Here is an 18,299-nt window from a genome sequence, read left to right as displayed (position 1 = left end):
GATTAACAGTTTCAGACGCTTCCAGAGGGTCATGCAGGGATTCCTAAAAGTTATTCTCAGTTGGCTTCTCCTGCTATCTCCCCGATCAGAGTTTTGACTCCGCACGCTAGAAGAAATCTAATTAGCAAGCAGTGATGTGCTGAAATGTGAAGAAGCAGGGTTAAGTGTAATCTTAACAGGTGGCTGAGCTGCAGGGCAAAACTAAATAGGTGAGAGCCAAATTGATCACCACTGAAATTAGTGGCTTCCGAGTGCCCCAAAGAGAATTTGCAGAATGTGTATATATTGGACTGTGGTTAATGAAGTTATGGCCGATGGGGAAGCTTTGATGAATTTAGCATTGATCGGTAAAGGCTACAAAAACACCAAACTCAATAAGCCCACGAGAACAATACAATACAGTACGTAACTTCATCTGGCACTGATGAAGCAAGAAAGACAACACATACCTGTGTCTCTGCTCTTCATCTTGAGATAAGATAAGTGATCATTCTTAAAGCTGTGTGCATGGAGGGTAGACCACCAGGGTTTGTTGCTTCAGTGGTTTTGAGCTCAGTTTTGTCCTTAACAATCCAATCACTGCTGATACTATTTACATAATTTAGTAACATAAAATCTGCCTTTCATCTCCACTAATATCCAAGTCTTGTCCTTGCGACTTTAACCATTGCAATCCATAATCCATGAGCTTTCAACACCAGCGCATTACCTGTCCCACAAAACACAGAATCAAAACAGACCATATATTATGGTTCTATTAAATGTGCATATTAATCTGTAGAATCATATTTAAACTTGCAATTCATATTTAAAGAGACGGGAGAGAGAGGGTCTGGACTGAAAGTGCTGTTGCAAAACTACGGGCTTCTCTGGAGTAAACTGATTAGAAAGTTATTAACATATTTCTGAGCTGGTTGGCACTGTCTCTGTCTGTTTCTGTGTGGACACTATCATACCAGCAACACATTTTAAAGTAGGTCAGATCAGAAATAAGTAAGGCAATGCTCTCGAGGTAAAATTCCAGAGTCAGTGATTCACTAGAAAAAGGTGAAGATTAAAGAAAAATAAAGCTAATTTGTGTGATTTTTCTGGTCCTGATAATCACACTGAGACCCCTCAGATTTACCTTGTGACTAGCTGTGGGGGTCTCATCCCCTAGCATGGAAACCCCTGAGACCCAGAGTTGATTGTTCCTCTATATTTTGAATGGCAAAAACTCAGATTTGCGATGATTTCATCCTCGACACATAGTCTTAACATTTATAAAACTCTTGGCTCTGTAACATATTTCAACATATTTTATACATACTCTTCATACATATTTATTCCATTTCACAGTTTAATATTCCATTATCAGCTCATTATCGTAGACCGATTAATGAGTTTTGGCCACAGGGAACAACCTAGCATTTAAACAGTAATCAGAGAATCCTGTACGTACGTATTGTGTGTGCAACAAACCCCAGAATCAGTCAAACTAGCAGCAAGCACCTGTTCAAAGAAAATCATCAAGGCTTTAGCTTGTTAAAAAAAAAGAAAAGACCTCCACTTCACAGTTTTGCTGTACAGTATATCAAATAAATGACCTCTACACCAGATGGTGTGTTTGGAACAAAGTATTGCACAGCACCCTCTAATGTGGCTCCGCTGTAATAACCAACCTGCGAACAGCCCCAGTCTACCCTGCAGTATTGAACTATTCCCATCTGTCCCTGTGCCAGCTGCAGATCTGATCTAGTTTAATGAGTAAAAAGCCAGAGTTCACTGCATAACAAAAATAATGACACACCGGATGCATGGCATGAGCTGTAATTTCACCTGTAGCTGTGGAGTGTACTCACAAAACACACGACTCTCTGCCTCTGTATTTGGGCTCAGGATTAGAACATATATGATCTTTTTTTGCAGTTGTATTCCTATCCTCAACTGATTTTGCAAAAGTGAATGAATATATGACCTCAAAGTCTAAAGTAGTGAATTGGATCATTTTATTTTGGAGGAAACAAAGAGTCCTGCCCTCCAGGTCTGGGCATGCAATAAGCAATGGTGACGGATAGGTATTATAAGGACTTTCTCCTGCCTCCGTTAGGGATTTGTGATAATCTCCTTTAGAATGAGTCATGGGTCGATTACCATATTGCCTGCTGTAGGCCAGGATATCCTATATAGGCTATGCTAATAGGTGAAACTCGGGAGGCTCGCCGGTGGACTTGAAATGAGAACAGTGCTTACCTGTCTCTGGGAAGCACATTCCTGAGTAAGTAGAATATGCATTAATGTATTAGCCACTCCTCCTGTGCACACAGGAAATCTAATCTGCAGGCTTATGTTATGGCATTAGCTATCAAACATCTCTTTACACATTTATGAAATGTGTAGTATTTACATGTGATACAAGTGTGGCAACTGTATTTTCTTTTTCACACACACACACACAAACACACACACACACACACACACACACACACACACACACACACACACACACACACAGGAGCAAAGATCAACAAACACGGGTGCACAAATCAAACAGTAAACTTACTAATACTGTGTCCACACTGTACGTGATAATGCAAAAACCTCTTTATGGGGACTTTCATTCTGGACAATTATCAATCAGTATTTCTATATGCAGTATTTGTGAGGGTTCCATGTCTTTTGAATCATCTGTGTTTTAAAATTGGAAAGTTTGCTTTTTTTGTCAATCCACATAAGGTAAATAGCCGTTGGATGAAGCTGTTTCAGGGTTCAGTGCCTTGCTCAAGGGCACATTGGCAGGGCCAAGAGGCGAACTGGCACCTCTCCAGCTGCTAGTCCACACTCCATAATTGCTGCGTACGGGGACTTGAGCCGGTGACTACTACTGCTGGATTCATAACCAATGGGCAAAACATTCCTGAAATGTGAATTATGTTTTGAAACATTAGTGGAAATAATAAGAATTATACTCTTTGCAATAGCATCAGGAATACATAAGATCTTTTTTGCCCCTTAAATAGGGCATGCTCTACAGAACATAATTTGTGTGACATCAAATGCAATACAACGTTTTCATACAAGCAGGGAATCATTACTACACGGGGTGGATACATATCAGATTACTGACACTTGTATATTTGAAAAAAGAAAAATCTGATTCCCCATTCTTATTACGCTTATGTTTCTATTTTACATTCACTATGAATATTTGATTACAAGGTGATTTAATATTGATGCATTTCTGTGAAGTTGCTCCCACGTCTTCTTCCTGTCAAATTGAATGTTAACATATCAGGAACTATGTGGCCCTATCTGCTGCAGTGATACTACACCCTCAGCAAGCCAATGAATTTGTTCACTTGTTAAAGAGGCGCCAGGCGTATCTGAATGCATGCATTAGCTGATTGCAGTGATTTTATATAGGGCCAGAAACGAAGCCTCAAAAGACCAATTATAATAGGCAAACTGTCACAAGCTAGCTTAGAGACAGAGCAAGACTCTGTACCATTGTTTGGTGCATACATTGCATTACTAACTTTGCAGACTCCCCGGTGTATGAACAATAACCCTCCATAAACTCTTTCGAGATGTATTAATCTCTGTGAAGCACAGCAGGATTTCTGTGTCATGATTTACATCCACAGGTCTGTTACAGAATTACTAGTTCAGAAAATGACTTCACATAAACACAAACTGTGGCAGAACCTGTTTTGCAGGATATATAAATACATTTAAATGAACCCTGAGGTGAAGATTATATGATACAGGGGTACAGAAATCCTGCTTGCCACTGCTGCGATCAGTTTATAAAACAGAATTTCTACATATCTGGTTTACTAGGAAGCCCAGATTACAGTCATAAGGGTATTACTGCAGATGTCACTCATTTGTACAAACGGTCATGACCTCAACTATTCATGTTTAAAATAACTAGAGACACACCTGGATATCTGCATTCATATTACACACACACACACACATATATATATATATATATATATATATATATATATATATATATATATACTATACTAGTCAAATCTTTTTTGAGAAAAGTTACAAGGAGACATTTTCAAAAAGGACTAAGGGCCTACAGCCATGCCAGACTCTGTGATGCTGTACTGAGGCACAGCAGTGCTTTGAGTAAATGCTAATGGTCGCTTTGCTAACATGCTGATGTTTAGCAGGTAGCCTACAATGTTTACCTTGTTGACCATCTTAGTTTAGCATTTTAGCAAGCTAACTTTTACTAATTAACACTAAATGCAAAGTACGGCGGCTGAATGTTATAAGTTTTGCAGGTATTTGGTCATAAACCAAAGTACTTGTCAAATTATGTTGCATATTTCACTGGGAAAGTGAAAGTTTGACCTGCAGGTGGAGCTAGAGGAGTGGTGGACCGACTAAAAAACTATGATAGATTAGTGCATTGCAACTTTTGTAGATGTCGGCCATTCGTGCAAACGGTTATGACGGTTAATACACTTGCACATCTACATTAATGCTACATTTATACCCAACAAAACATAATATAAAAGGAAGGCCTTAAGAACACATTTAGGAAAAAAGGATTATACAGTTTAACTTGCCACAAACTGAAAAGTAATGCAGTTTGAGTAAGGTAACATATCTCTGGCCGCTTTCTAGATAACACAGTATGGGACTTAAGATGCAGTGCCAGGCAATAGAAGAGAAAGAGAATATCTTGAATCACTTTTACATAATACGATTCGGTCCCATGATAAAGATGGACTGGGAGATAGGAATTATATGTGTGCAGCCTTATCAACCACCGAATTAATATTTTCTAGGATGTCTTCGAAACAGAATTGTTTACAGTGGCCTACATCTCAGGTAAATATATTTTTGCCGTTTTTATTCCAAGGCAGGATCTCTTGGCATCGTGGAAATGTTTTTTAACATCCAGATTTTGAAATTGTCTTGTCTTGCTCAGTGGATTGTGCATTTTTGTGCTGGCTGGAGTTTAAAAGATTGTATTTTGTTTCTATAAAGTTAATGTCTATCCACATTTTATCCTGTTATTTTTCTGTGGATCACAGCAGGTCAGTGCATTGTTAGAGATCACTTCGTTTTTTCTTGTCTCTTGCCTATAGAAGCCTCTGTTATGACAGATAACCAACCTGTGACAGTGAACAGTAATACAACTTCAGATCGGCTAAGAAATTTTCAGTAGGTGTTCAACATTTCATCATCTTTTGACAGTCTTGTTTTATAAATATTAAATGGAAACAGCAAGCAAATCTTATTTGAGGAGACATTTGAGTGTGGGTTGTTTCGAGACAAAAAATCATTTTGCAGGGATATGTCCGTTCTTAAGACTTTAATGTAATCTACCAAGTGAAATGATCTGGGTGAGGAGTAAAAAAAGCGGGACATAATCCTTTGACAGACGGAAATGCTCAGTAGAAACGCTTCCATTATTCGTTAGGCCAGCTTTAATCCAATTCATCAGGAGAGTATTCCAAAAAGAGATTGCTGAAGTATGTCCTTGTGTTTGAGAAGACGGGAGCACAGATGCATTTTATATCTACTGCTAATTATTTTTCTTTCCTGTTGCTGTTTTTTTCCCTCTGGATTTCAAGGTTTTGTTAAAACGTATAATGCAAGTTTTATAAGAAAATAACCACACACAAAAAGACAAGATTGAGCCCCATATGCACTGAACAGGTTTTGTACAATGCTGTTCTCCTGTCAGCAGTGACAGTTCCTGTGAGTGTCCATGCAGGGTGGAGCGGGAGGCTCTTGATAGACAGTCAACACTAGAGAGACCCTGTTCTTGTCTGTGCACATCCAAAACTGTATCCACACAAGATATCACACATTTAACAATTGAAAAATACGAAACTGACAATTAAAACAGGCTGTTCTGTATGTTTTACGTTTTGCAGGACTTGCGTCCATATTTCGTTCTTCCATCAGCATAGTGCAGAGGTTTGTTTTGATCCTTGGGACACTGGGCTTGTTGTGGTGGTAACAAGGCTCCCTCCTGACCTATTTTCTAAGCAGCTTTTTAAGATACTTCACTCTGGCATTCAGCGCCTGCTCCTTCCTGAACTGCAGCCTCCGAAGCACTCTGTGAACTTGATTGGCATTCTCGCAGTTTGATTGACTGCAGGACACTTTTTGTAAATGTCATTCTGGATGTGTTAGATGTTGCAATCTCTGATAAACCAAGAAACAAATGAAGAGAATGTGCTTACACATGAGATTTCCATCACTTTTTTGCCTTTTTGGTCACTGCCATCTTTTTTTTGCAGTTTGTGTTGAGAGGTGAGAGAGTGGGCTTAAGAAGGCTGTCAGTTTCTCAGACTTCCCCGGCATACTTTCCACTCCTTTTCAGAGATATAGTAACTATCCATAGCCCCATGATTGGTGACCTGTCATTGCTTTTCTTTAAAGAAAGCCCACTGTATAGAGAAAGCCTCAATCTGACAGACCTCTCTCTGCAGACATTTTTGAGCTTACTGCCGAATAAGCTTCTGTGTGCTACCTGATATTCAACTTTTATCCCTATTATGAAATTCAAGGACTGTATCTTTATAACCCTATGCATTCTTTACGTCATAAAAGCACACAGTGATGCACTTTAATATTTACAAAACTGCAAGCTGCTGTTGCATTATCCACATTGCTAAAGCGCCTTGACTTGGAGGATAGGATGAAGTGGCAGAAATAGTCAAGGCATTACACTTCACAATACACCTTAAAAGGTTAGAACTTTATTGTTTAATCTGGTACATTTTTTGGTAGTCCTTTTCCCCCCATACAGGGTCCTGATGTGTCAGTTAATAAATTATCACGAACAGACTGAATCTGCATCATGTAAAGGGGTTGAAAATTCCACATTCTGTAGTTACAAATGTCCATATAAAAACGCTATGATCACACTGTCATATTTCACTGTTGAAATACAGTGATGACAGTCATCTGGATATTATGCCTCTTATCTCATATGTTCGATTCTCCATCTCTGTTAGATACAAAATAGACAAAAATAATTTCATATACTTTTCAGAAATTTTCAAAAAATTGTCAAGTGGTCACAACATAAAATAATCAATCTTAATTATTTGCAAGTAAAATGCTATTAGCAAAATAAGTTTATTTTACTTCAATATCATAGACTATATAATCACAATATCTTCTCATGTTCACCGTGATTTCTTTGTAAATATCTGTAGTGAAATGAAGTACAATCTGTTTGTGATCAGTATTTCAAGTTAAAAACTAAAAAAACTGAGGCTGAGAAGGACAGTAAAACATGGAATCACTCAATAAAAGACGCCCATTTTCATTGTTGAATAAAGAGTTAAAATTATAGTCAAGCACTGTTTACATACATTTTCAGATTTCTTTGACGCACTCATTGCTTTGCAGCTCTATGCTCCCATCTGTAATAACCCTGTCTTCGATAAACGCTTGGTACAAGTAAGCTTTAATGTATTATGGTTAAATAAAATGTGACTAAAAGTGCAACTGCCTGTCAGACGGTGATTGGAGCTTATCCAGTTGAGGCACACAATCATTTTTATAATGATAATTTTCTTAACAAAAACAACATGATAAAATTATGAAAATAACAAAAAGGAAATTAAATTTCTGCATGGTCAGTCAGAGTTTTGTCATTGGTATGTGCAGGCTGTTCCAGGGTCCCATCCATAACTCATCCTCGTCTGATAATGTGTGGTCACTGTGGGACTCCAGTGTCTCCCTACTGTCCTTGTGGTTGTCCACAGAAGTCTCTTGCTCCTCATTGATACATGGGCCACTGCTGTTTCTGTCAATCAAGGCCTTGGCAATATTGGTTTTGGACCCAAAACTTTTAAGATCTGTGATGGTGGATCCAAGGGAACCACAGGAGGACCGAGTGTTGAGGTTAACGTCCATGTTAGAGGAAACACACGTACCTGTTCCATTTTCTGTGTCGTCTCCTGTGCCATCGATGCTAATAATGGGAGCGGGTTCTTCATGAGTCACACCTAACTTGTCTAGTTTTTTAAAATGCTTACTGAGTCGGCAAGGAGAGCCCCCTTTCAAGTTGTTTGGGTGGGGTGGCCGCCTAGTTCGGACAATAGTGCCGTTCTGTGCGAGGTAAATGTTACCATTGATGCTGCTGTGGCTGTTGGGGAGTCGGTTTCTCTGGGTCTCTGTGGTGCTCTCTTCTCCTGTGGAGCTGGTCTCATTCTCCCGATCTACCACCAGCTTAATCTGCTTCTTTTTCCCCAGCTGAGGAGGACATAAGGGGTCATGGTCAACATATAGTTTTTTTTAGTTGGTACAGTAAGGTTCTCTGGAGAAAAAAAGAAGCGAACACAAACACTTCAGATAGCCAGCTGGGTTGTACACCAAGTATTAAGATCACGTTATTGACTGAATTCTCGCCATAATTTACTCACTTGTCCCAGAAAGAATCCTCAGGTTTTTAGCAGAATGTATGCTCATATACTGTATGTTTGAGATCTATCATGTACCAAAAAACAAAGTTGCCTTCCACAAACCCTATTAGCGCTAACAAAAAACGCAACAAATACTGACATCCAACTATAAAATAGTGTTTTTAGAGTAATATAACTGTGCACTTTTAAGAGGAATTGTTGTTCTACTAAAGAATTTTCATCCTCAGAAAATGAGAATAAACCCCATGTTATGATCAAGAATCTGCAGTTCTGTGTTAATTTATGGCGAGAAATCTTCTTTTCTATGGAAAAGGTAATACTGTTTATACCCAGAAAGTAATCATTTCAGAATCCCCAGAAAAACATTCAGTCAAAGCAGATAGTACTGCAACATGCAACATCAACAGCAAAAAACAAGAGCATAGTGTTATATAAAAAGCAAAGGCATAAAATCACACGCAGGAAACATCAAAGAGAAGAACAAGTCAAAGGTGTAACAAAGAGAGCAAAACTCTAATATTTTGCAGCAGGAAACCACCAAAGTTTTTCCTTGCTTAGGGGAAATGAGAAAAAAGTGGATGTTTGAAACACTCTGTAGTGGCAAGCAATATTTCTTTACTCCCATGCAAGGGTAATTCATTTTATTCACTCTTACTTCACAGTGGACAAGATATGTATCTCTCTACAAGGCAGTTGAGTTTCCTTCAGACTCTGAATCAGCATTTGATGTCGCTGATCCCGTCAATGTACTGCCGGCCTTTGATCCGGAGCCACTGGCTGAAGATTTGTCAGAGGAGATGGCGTCCTCGTCCACCTCAGTGATAGGGGACAGTCCTCCATATGTCTCTATAGAGGCGTCACCAATGCTTCTGATGTCGGAGCTGTATGTGGGACCAGCGTAGGGGGCCGAGGGCCCAGAATCTCCAGACGCCACCCTGGACATCTCAGGCGACAAGTCATCACTGAGCTCGCTGGCCGAGTCTTTGCTCTCGTCAGCAGTCTCAGATTCTTCCTCATCCTCTTCACTCTCCTCTGTGATTGTGTCCTCAGATCCATGGCTCAGGATGGACTTTTGGGAACGTCGGCTGCCACTGGTGGACCGGGAACCAGCTGAACTCTCCTGGCTGCCTAGTGAACTCTGGTCGGTCATCTGACTGCCGGACTCTGACCCTCCACCGGACTCTGAGCCAGACATTTTCCTCTGGCTGGACCCTCGAGACAAAGAGCCTTCACTTCCTGACCCCGACTCTGCCTCGCTGGCTGTCCCTGTCCCTGACTCGCCTTCACTGAGTTCTTCACTGGACTTCTCAGAGGTTACTGCACTTCCTGATGATCCAGTTCTCTTGGATGACCTAACACTTAAGCCAGATAAAGATGCAGCACTGCTAGCACTACCACTGCCACTCTTACTTGCACTTTCACTTCCTCTGGTACCACTCCGGCTGCCACTCCCACTGCCACTGCCACTGCCACTGCCACTGCCACTGCCACTCCCACTGCCACTCCCACTGCCACTGCCACTGCCACTCGCACTGTCACTACCACTGCCACTGCCACTGCCACTGCCACTCGCACTGTCACTACCACTCACGCTTGAAGCGCTGCTCCCCTTGCTGGCCCCAGTAGCTGATGATTTCATGGAAGAGCTGGCAGAAGACCCACTTTCTCTAGTGCTCCCTGAAGCCTTTTCCTCCTCAGACTCTACATCAGATTCTGTCTCTGTCCCTGAATCCTTTCCTGTGCTTGTTTCTTTCTCTGTTGCTGTGCCTGATTCTGACTCAGATTCAGACTCTTTCTCAGACTCAGACTCTTTCTCAGTCTCGGATTCTTTGTCTGTAGCTAATGACTTCTCTGACTCTGAATCTTTTTCCGAATCTGATTCTCTTTCCGTCCCAGATTCTTTCCCAATGACAGATTCCTTCTCAGTTTCTTCACCTTCAGATTTGGACTTGCTTTCCTCATCAGAATCACCAGGCTCGTCCTCAGGCTCTTCTTCTGAGTCCACAGTGCTTTCGTTGGCATCATCCCTGTCCAAATCTACTTTCAGATAATCTCTGTCAAGACTGCTTTTCTCAGAGGATTCATCATCAGAATCTTTCTCCTTACTGCTTCCACTGACACCTGCTTCTGGCTCACTTTCTGTCACACTAATGGACACTTTAGACTTCTTGTCATCTTCACTGGCTGCTTGTGAGTCCTCCTCATCTCTCTCGCTGCCTGTGGCCGAGCCACGACTCACACTACTCTGTGACTTCCTCCGAAGCTGCAACTTGTTGCCTAACTTGATTTTCTTTAAAACTTTGCCGAGCCGGCTGCGGGTATCAGACTTGCTGTCGATTAGTCCTGTAACTGCTGGTCCGCCAGTCAGACTCTCCTGGCTGTCGATACGGCGGGCTGACATCAGTTTGGCGTAATCCTTGTCCTTCTTCCCGGCACCAAACATCTTGAACATCTTGGCTTTCTTCCATGGAGATGGGCCAGAAGGACCAGCAACAGACGGTTGTTCTCCCCCCTTGCTGGCTGCCAGCAGTTTGCTGAGTTTCATGACAGACTTCAGTTTCTTGGCAGCCTTAGAAGGCTCAGTCACCTCTGCTGGCTCAGCTTGTTCGATTCCATCACCTGGTGGCATGTCCCTAAATGCAACCCTCTTGGGTGCACCTCTACCACGCCCCCTGCCTCTTCCTCTGGCCTGGTCCTAAGACAGTCATATTTCATTTAGTAACGTTTTTTGATGATAAAGACACAATATTTGTAGGGTACATACTGCCGTTTCAATAATACATTGGACATACAACCTAATAAGGCAATCTTTACATTATCACAGAGTATGAAATTCACATCTAAGGAAAGGTAATACCTCAGGGCCATGAGGACTGTAGTAATACCCATCATCCTCCATGATCACCTCTCCATATTCATCATACATGGGCGGTATCAGCCTCCTCCGACTGCCATACTGAGGAATGTCATACCTGAGAAATAGATTCACACACAATGTGAGAAAGAATGGTGTCACTTGGGACTGCCTTGGCCATTTGCTTAAAGTTTTAATAATTCTTAAAGTAAACCAGATAGCATCAGCAACAATGAGTTAATGATTGTTTAGTTTTAAATAATGTATTCATCTACATCAATGTTTCCTCTACTATATAAGTCTAGCCCATTCACCACAGCTTATCCTTTTTATTTTTTAGATCTGGCAATATCTTCAATCAGATAGGCAGAAATTGCTGTTGTGATTTGCTGCACTTGCTAGAAATCACTTTATAAGTTTGGAAGGATTTACTAGAGAGAAGGAAAGTTGCAGAGGCTGATAGAGCTTTTCCAAAAATAAACATAGTGGAGTACATATTATTATTATATATTGTCAGAAGGTGTCTAATAAATTACAAGAATGCACATGTTGAGATGGGAATCTGTGGTGTAATAAGTAATGCCTAAAAGCCCATTAAAACATAAAATCAGGTTGCATAACTCTTCTCCAGTGTTCTGTTTTTTTTTTTTTTTTTTTATTCCACAGCATGTTTGGCTACATGGCTTTCATCAGGGGAGTGTTAAATGAGACTATATACCCAACCACTCCTTTCTAAAGAGAGCAGGATGCAGTTTTATTTTCTGGCAATTGTCATTAAAATAAAAGACAAGGGAGAAGAAGGGATTTCATTATTTATCTTTTGTTACTGTATTTCACAGTATTCATATTTCAAGATATTATCCACCATTAGGTTGTCGGCATTGGGTTGGTGGATGGCCTCAACTGGCTTGAATAATTGAATGTGAATTATTCCTCATACTCTACAATACTGAAAGAGAGCAGAGCCTAAAGGAAAAAGGCTGCTGGCAATTTGCATCAATGCCACCTTCTGAACATGAGGGCGGTTCACCACATGGTCTGGTGATTGCTGGATTAAAAGCTTGACCGCTGTTAAAGTGTGCCCCTCAATTGCAAATAGAAACATATCAAAGGCATCCGGTCACAGTGACAGTACACTCAGTGGCATTTAGCAGCTTTTACAATGAACTTTGTGACATAGTGTGAAAATATAATTACAGCTTGTTGCAAATGAAGGCTAGTGTGATTCAGACACTGTGAGCAACAGCTGAGTATAGATTACATTAGCTAAATCGCTGAGTAAGGACAGAGGCAATTACAACACTTAATTTCAATATGGACAGTTTTTTTAAAACAACTGTCAGATTTTCTTTCAGCAATTTAATCCTTTAATGTGCAAACATCTTCTCCCTGTTTTGATAAAGTTGTATTTCCCCAGAGTAGTGGAAGTCACCTGCCATGAAGAGGGAGCATTTAATGAATAACAATTTCTCAGCAGCTGTTACAGCTTTGAGTTCCATGTTTTTCCTCTTTAGACCATATGGGCTATGTAACAGGCAAGCCAAACACCCTCTATCCATTAAACCATGGGTAAAGTCTTTCACACTCTCAGGTGCCTGAGTCAAGGTAGCATAATTGAGCTCATTTGATGGGAATAGAAAGGGTAAACGCTCATTTGTTATGTACAGCAGAAGGGGCAGCACACAAGTTAGGCTCATCATTTTATTCTCAACTTTTTTTAAATGCTCTTCTCTGCACAAGGACCTAAGAAATGGCAGCTGGAAGGCAAGGTCACAATAAATAATTCCTAACAATGTAATTTTTTAGCTCTAAATGAACCGATGGAGATCACTTCCATGGATGAGAGTAAGAATGATGAGAGATGAGACGGCTGCATGCTCACCCTTGGTCATAATTATAGTAGTCTTGTGCGTAGTAGTCCTGGCCTGGGTCGATACCTGACTCCATAGAGAGTTCCTGCATTTCAGAGAGGCAGAAAGAGAAATTACTCAACAAACCTCAGAGAAAGACAGAAGAACAAGAAGAAGAGCAGCAGCAGCAGCATGCAGGGGGAATTAAGAAAAGCAGGAGTGTTTCTACCTCAGGTCTCAGAAGAGATGGCCTCAGCAGTTGCTGTTGCTGCCAAAGATTAGTACAGAAGAAGGATAAGTTAATGGAAGGAAGGGATGGTCAGGAGAGACACAAACAAGAGGAAGAGATCACACTACACACTTCAGATTTAAATCTAGACAATGTGTATTGCTAAGTCTATGTTATACACAATGGAGAAACACAATGAAAAGATTGATAAAAGAGGGAAGACATTAGCCAAGCAATGAGAGAAGTAAGAAATTGCAAAAAAATATAAAACATCCTGGGTATGTCAGATGCTGACAAGATTATTTGAAAGTGACAAAAAAAGACTTTAATGTCAAACAGAGTCACTTTGTTGGTCCCTGATTAGGTTTTTTTCCAACACAGGAGAAAAACTTATTCAAATGCTTATCTGCTATTTGACAGGAACATTGGGAAATACAACAGACTTTTGAACAAACCTAAACTATAATGTCACTGTCAGAAGTCCTATCACCAGGGTCTCATCTTAATCTCATTCACTGTTTTCCATCAAGTGAGTTGTAGATAAGAATAATAGGATATACGCTGCCTCAAGCTGCCTTGAGTGTGACAAAATGTCTGTGCAACAATAAGATAGACACACATCACAACAGGAATGCTTACCTGTCTGCCGTAGCCTCGCCTGCTGTGTGCCGCAGAAAGAGGGGGATAAGACAAATAATGAATTTGGATTGACAGCAACATTTCAAGTGTTTTTAGATACATGACATGTTAAGTCTACAGGACTAGCGGGTCTATATTCTGCTGACCAGTGAGGAAATTGCAGCTTTACTTACTGTGCATTTTCATGTGTTAAATTACAGAGTTGCAGATATTGTTCAGTTTTAAAAAGGGCGCCTAAGGCCACGATGTTATCGTGCTGTAGTGGGCTGTTTTCCCCCCGTTATCTCATCCAAACAGGGAAGGAGAAAAAAGAAACAATCAATGCAAAAAAAAAGGAGGCTGGGAAGATTGCAATTTGAAAGAAATCAATGTTTATACAGACATATCTAGAGCATCTCCTCGCAGATATGAAAAGGACATTGTGATTCAGGGAGGAATTACAGACTCAAAGAAAGTTAATAAAATTGTCTTTGGTTATCACGTCATAATGTGCCATTTTCTTTCAACAGACAGCAATGTTTTTTTTTTAATAGCTAAATTGAAGTAAGTAAATCTGAGGAATTTCACTTTATCAAACACGTACAAAAAAAGCAGTGCTGCTCCTGAGGACAACAGTGCATCTGCAGTTCATTCAGTAAAGTCAATAGGAAGCGACGAGTAATGGAACACCAGCTCGGCTGAACCCTCCAGTTTCACAAGCATACAACTGTAACCTGTCTGGGTCCATAAATAATGCCGACTTTCACGCTCAGATATATGGCCAAGCAATGATGTGAGCTTCCTCTGGAGAGCTGTAATCTGTTATTATGGGCAGGGACCAGGGGACAGGGCACAGCCATATGGCCACACCTCCCAGGCAGAGTGGATGATGGGAGTGGGATCTGATGGATGACTTGTTGGCTTGGCTGCTGGCTACTACTGCTTCATGAAACATTGAGAAAAATGGCCCAGTGGACAGCAGCCTTAGGAAGTTTGCCCAAGAGGGGACTTGGGGGAAGATAGGTGATTAGGTAATGTTGTAGAACAAGGGGTGAGAGAGGTGAGCTCAGAATTACAGCATGATTTGAATAGTGTATTATATCAAGGTATATAAAGGTGAACTTCACAAATGACCAGCTTTCCATTTTTTCACAGCATGTTTTAATGCAGAAAATAATGTTTTATTATTCTACTGCTACAAATACCTTAACCCACAAAACAGATTTACCCAACCCACTGTAGTAGAAATCAGTTAAAGGAAGAGTTTGACATTTTGGGAAATATGCTCATCCTTGTCGAAAATTAGATGAGAAGAATGATATCAGTCCCTCGGTTCACGGTATTGATCTTCTCGTCAAGCTCTTGTTTCTAAAGCGAATGAATGTATTTCCCATAATGTTAAATGATAACAAAAATATCATGCGCTATGTGGTGAAAGAGCAAGTGGATGTTTTCATGCAACAAAGGTTCTCTCTGTTCAGCATTTTGTGTGTACATGGATATTAATTATAGCCTAATCTTTTGTATACCATATGGTCTTTGGTTTGTATTTTTTCTGAATATACTATGCTGAGATCTGGTTTGTCAAGACAGTATCATGTTTAAAATTTTTACTCAAACTTAACTTTTATTGTTAAATTTATCTTGATTTTTTATCAAAAATTTTGAAACTTTTCCTTACAAACACGCTCTAGAAATAAAGTTAAGAGCTGCTTTAATTATAAAAACTGGTATTATGTTTTAATTCTGTCTTCTTTGTGATTGTTTTTTTTGTGCAATGAATAATAAAATCGGGAGACAAAAGAGTTTGATCAAACCAGTTGTAAAAAATGGAATATAAAGTCTACCATGCACTGCTCCTTGGGTTGAAAAAGAAAGCTGCTGGCCTTTTTTTTTTTACAAAAGAGATTACCCCATGTAGTCAACATGGAATACGGAATTAGCAGGCCTTCGATCTGCCCATCAGGGCAACGTGTGATGAATCAAACATTACATTGCTAAGACCACTTGCCTTGAAGCAAACACATGAAGGGTATGGGAGAAAGATAGAGGAGTGGAAGTGAAAAAACCTGAGCTCATAAAGGAATAGAGAAGGGGAAAAGTGGCTGCATTGCAATGAGTGTAAATAAGGTAATAGATTCTCCTGAGAACCACAAGGAAAGATTAACAAGAAGAGGCCAAGGATTGGAAAGTATTAGAACTAACTACAGAGGAAGTGAGAGAGAGAAACACAGACAAATGGCACAGGCAGAAGGTCAGAGAAATGGAAAAGGAAAGGAGAGGGTAACAGTAGTTGACAGTCCCACAGGCGGCGGCCCTAGTTAACGATTGATTGGTTCTCTAATTAGCCTTTTCCAGTGTGCACCCGAACATCACAGTGACTACTTTATCATGCTGTGAGGATCTCTGCAGACATGTGAATAGACAGGTCCCCCAGAGCTTCATTCAACATGAGCCTGCCGGGGAACAGATGTGTTTTTTATCGCAGATGCAACATAAGACGATGTTTTCACTTAGAAGTGCTTGGCCCTGTCGTATCTGCATTTAACATTTAAATAAAAGGATTTCCTATTTTGTGTAATATTGGCTTATACATTTTCTAATGTGTATATTGTTACCCTGGTCAGTGGCTGGATATGAGAATTAGTTGTTTCTCTTTTCACTGCATCATACATCTGTAATGTGTATGTCTCACATTCATTCATCACAGTAGGTGGTTCGTTAAAAACACCTAAAAAATAATGTAATATTTACAAACAACAACGTTCTGAATATGCGATCATTCTTCCTGAATACTTTGAAGCTCATGTCATGGTATTTGCAAACCTTTAGGAAATTTTTAAAGGCTATGGTTTATTTACCCTTGTTTGAAAAAAACAAACATCTAACATATTTGTTTTCCTTTGCTTCATTTGGATTCTGCATTAAGCAACAGCATTCTAAATGGTCATGTTCTTATATCATGTGAAGAATTAAAAAGAACAATTACAAAATCAGCATTATGCAGCCAGCAAATAGTTTAGGAAACAGACTCCAGGGTTGTGGGAATTATAAATGTTGGTGTTTATTGTAATTTAATTAAAGTAGCTTTGGTTATGAAAAGTTAATCTTAAGATTATGAATTAAAATAAGATACTTATAACATGATGAAGTGACCTAACTGCTTAACACTATCATAGATCTCATAACAGTTCAGATTATTAAAACGATGAACTGAGACAAACGTATGCAAGCCTCTTTTATGTCCTAATGCTAGCCTGTATGCATACTGTACAGTCAATGTGGCAGAGCGGAGTACATTTCTTGGCAGGTGGGTGCCACCAAAATCTGACATCAAAGTACAAAGTACAATTAGTATTATAAAGTAATACGTAAAAAAGCATTTTGTCTGAAAGACCCACACAGTCATAATTCTTTGACTTGGCTAAAGCTTATATAAAATACTACAAACTGCAACAACAAAAAAAACAGTATTTAGAAACAATAGAAAAACAGGCATGGATATTGATAGATGGAAATATGAGAGTGTAGATACAAAGAAAAAGTCATAACACTGTGGATTGAGATGAAAAGTGCTCAGCAGTGTTTGGGCTGTTTGAGTTCAATTGGCTTGTCTGCTGAACATCTGTTGCCATGTTCAGTTCACTTGTTCCATTTTCAGTGCAGTTTATACTTGTTGTCGAGTTGATTTGGACTGCAGAGCTGGAGTTGGTTGTTTTTGGCGTGCTCTGCTCATCCCAGGGATCAGAGCTTAGCAGTTTGTTAGCACCCTCTGATTCTCCAGTCACTTGTGGTTTCTTGTTAAACTTGGGCACCTTGCAAGGTTTGTCTACTTGGCTGTACAGGTTGGCAACAGACTTCTCTATGTCGGCTAGATTCTGGATGTTTTTCAGGATCCCTTTAAGCTCCTTCTTCCCAACGTCAGTTTGTGATGGGTCAAGCGGAGGGGGGTGTTTTCGTTCGGAAACAGGGCGAAGTGAGGACACAGACGGCAAAAAGTTTGGAACAAACTGGAGGACTGGCCGCGACTGATCACTGATAGCGGGTGAGGATGGTGGTGGGGGAGGAAGAGGTGTTGGAGGTGGGGGTGGGGGTAGGGGTGGGGGTGGGGGTGGGAGTGGGGGCGGGGGCGGGGGCAGGGGCGGAGGCGGGGGTGCAACCTGTTTATTGACAGGAGGAGGAGAGGAGTGAAGGGTATACTGAGGTTTATGAAGGTAGGAGGGTGAAGGAGGAGAAGAAGGTGGACTAGAGGGAGGAGATGTGGGTGGGGAAGGTGGATGTTGCCGGGGAGGAGGAGGTGGGGGGTTTTCTGGTGGGTCTGGTATGATCTCCACATGGATATGACAAGGCTG

At 40.4% G+C, this 18,299-nt stretch overlaps 1 protein-coding gene across 3 annotated transcripts in view; it reads right to left on the bottom strand.

Annotated features, from left to right (window-relative positions):
• Nucleotides 1–6,767: 6,767 nt before the first annotated feature.
• Nucleotides 6,768–18,299, bottom strand: part of pcdh15a (protocadherin-related 15a) — a 177,680-nt gene continuing 166,148 nt past the window's right edge. The window contains exons 33-38 of one of the 3 annotated variants that reach the window (XM_028603206.1): nucleotides 13,969–13,987; nucleotides 13,330–13,368; nucleotides 13,133–13,206; nucleotides 11,282–11,368; nucleotides 9,720–9,738; nucleotides 6,768–8,226 (exon numbers count right to left, since the gene is read on the bottom strand). In XM_028603206.1, coding sequence (XP_028459007.1) covers nucleotides 7,612–8,226; nucleotides 9,720–9,738; nucleotides 11,282–11,368; nucleotides 13,133–13,206; nucleotides 13,330–13,368; nucleotides 13,969–13,987 — 853 coding nt within the window. In that variant the 3' untranslated portion in view covers nucleotides 6,768–7,611. Of the gene's footprint in view, nucleotides 8,227–9,719; nucleotides 9,739–11,253; nucleotides 11,369–13,132; nucleotides 13,207–13,329; nucleotides 13,369–13,968; nucleotides 13,991–18,299 lie in introns of all 3 variants that reach the window. The other 2 variants (XM_028603202.1, XM_028603203.1) reach the window with 2 other exon arrangements.

This window comes from Perca flavescens, chromosome 17, assembly GCF_004354835.1.
Source record: "Perca flavescens isolate YP-PL-M2 chromosome 17, PFLA_1.0, whole genome shotgun sequence".
Classification (NCBI taxonomy): Eukaryota; Metazoa; Chordata; class Actinopteri; order Perciformes; family Percidae; genus Perca; species Perca flavescens.
The sequence above is the reverse complement of the archived record's forward strand: the minus strand, read 5'-3'. Positions and strand labels throughout refer to the sequence as shown.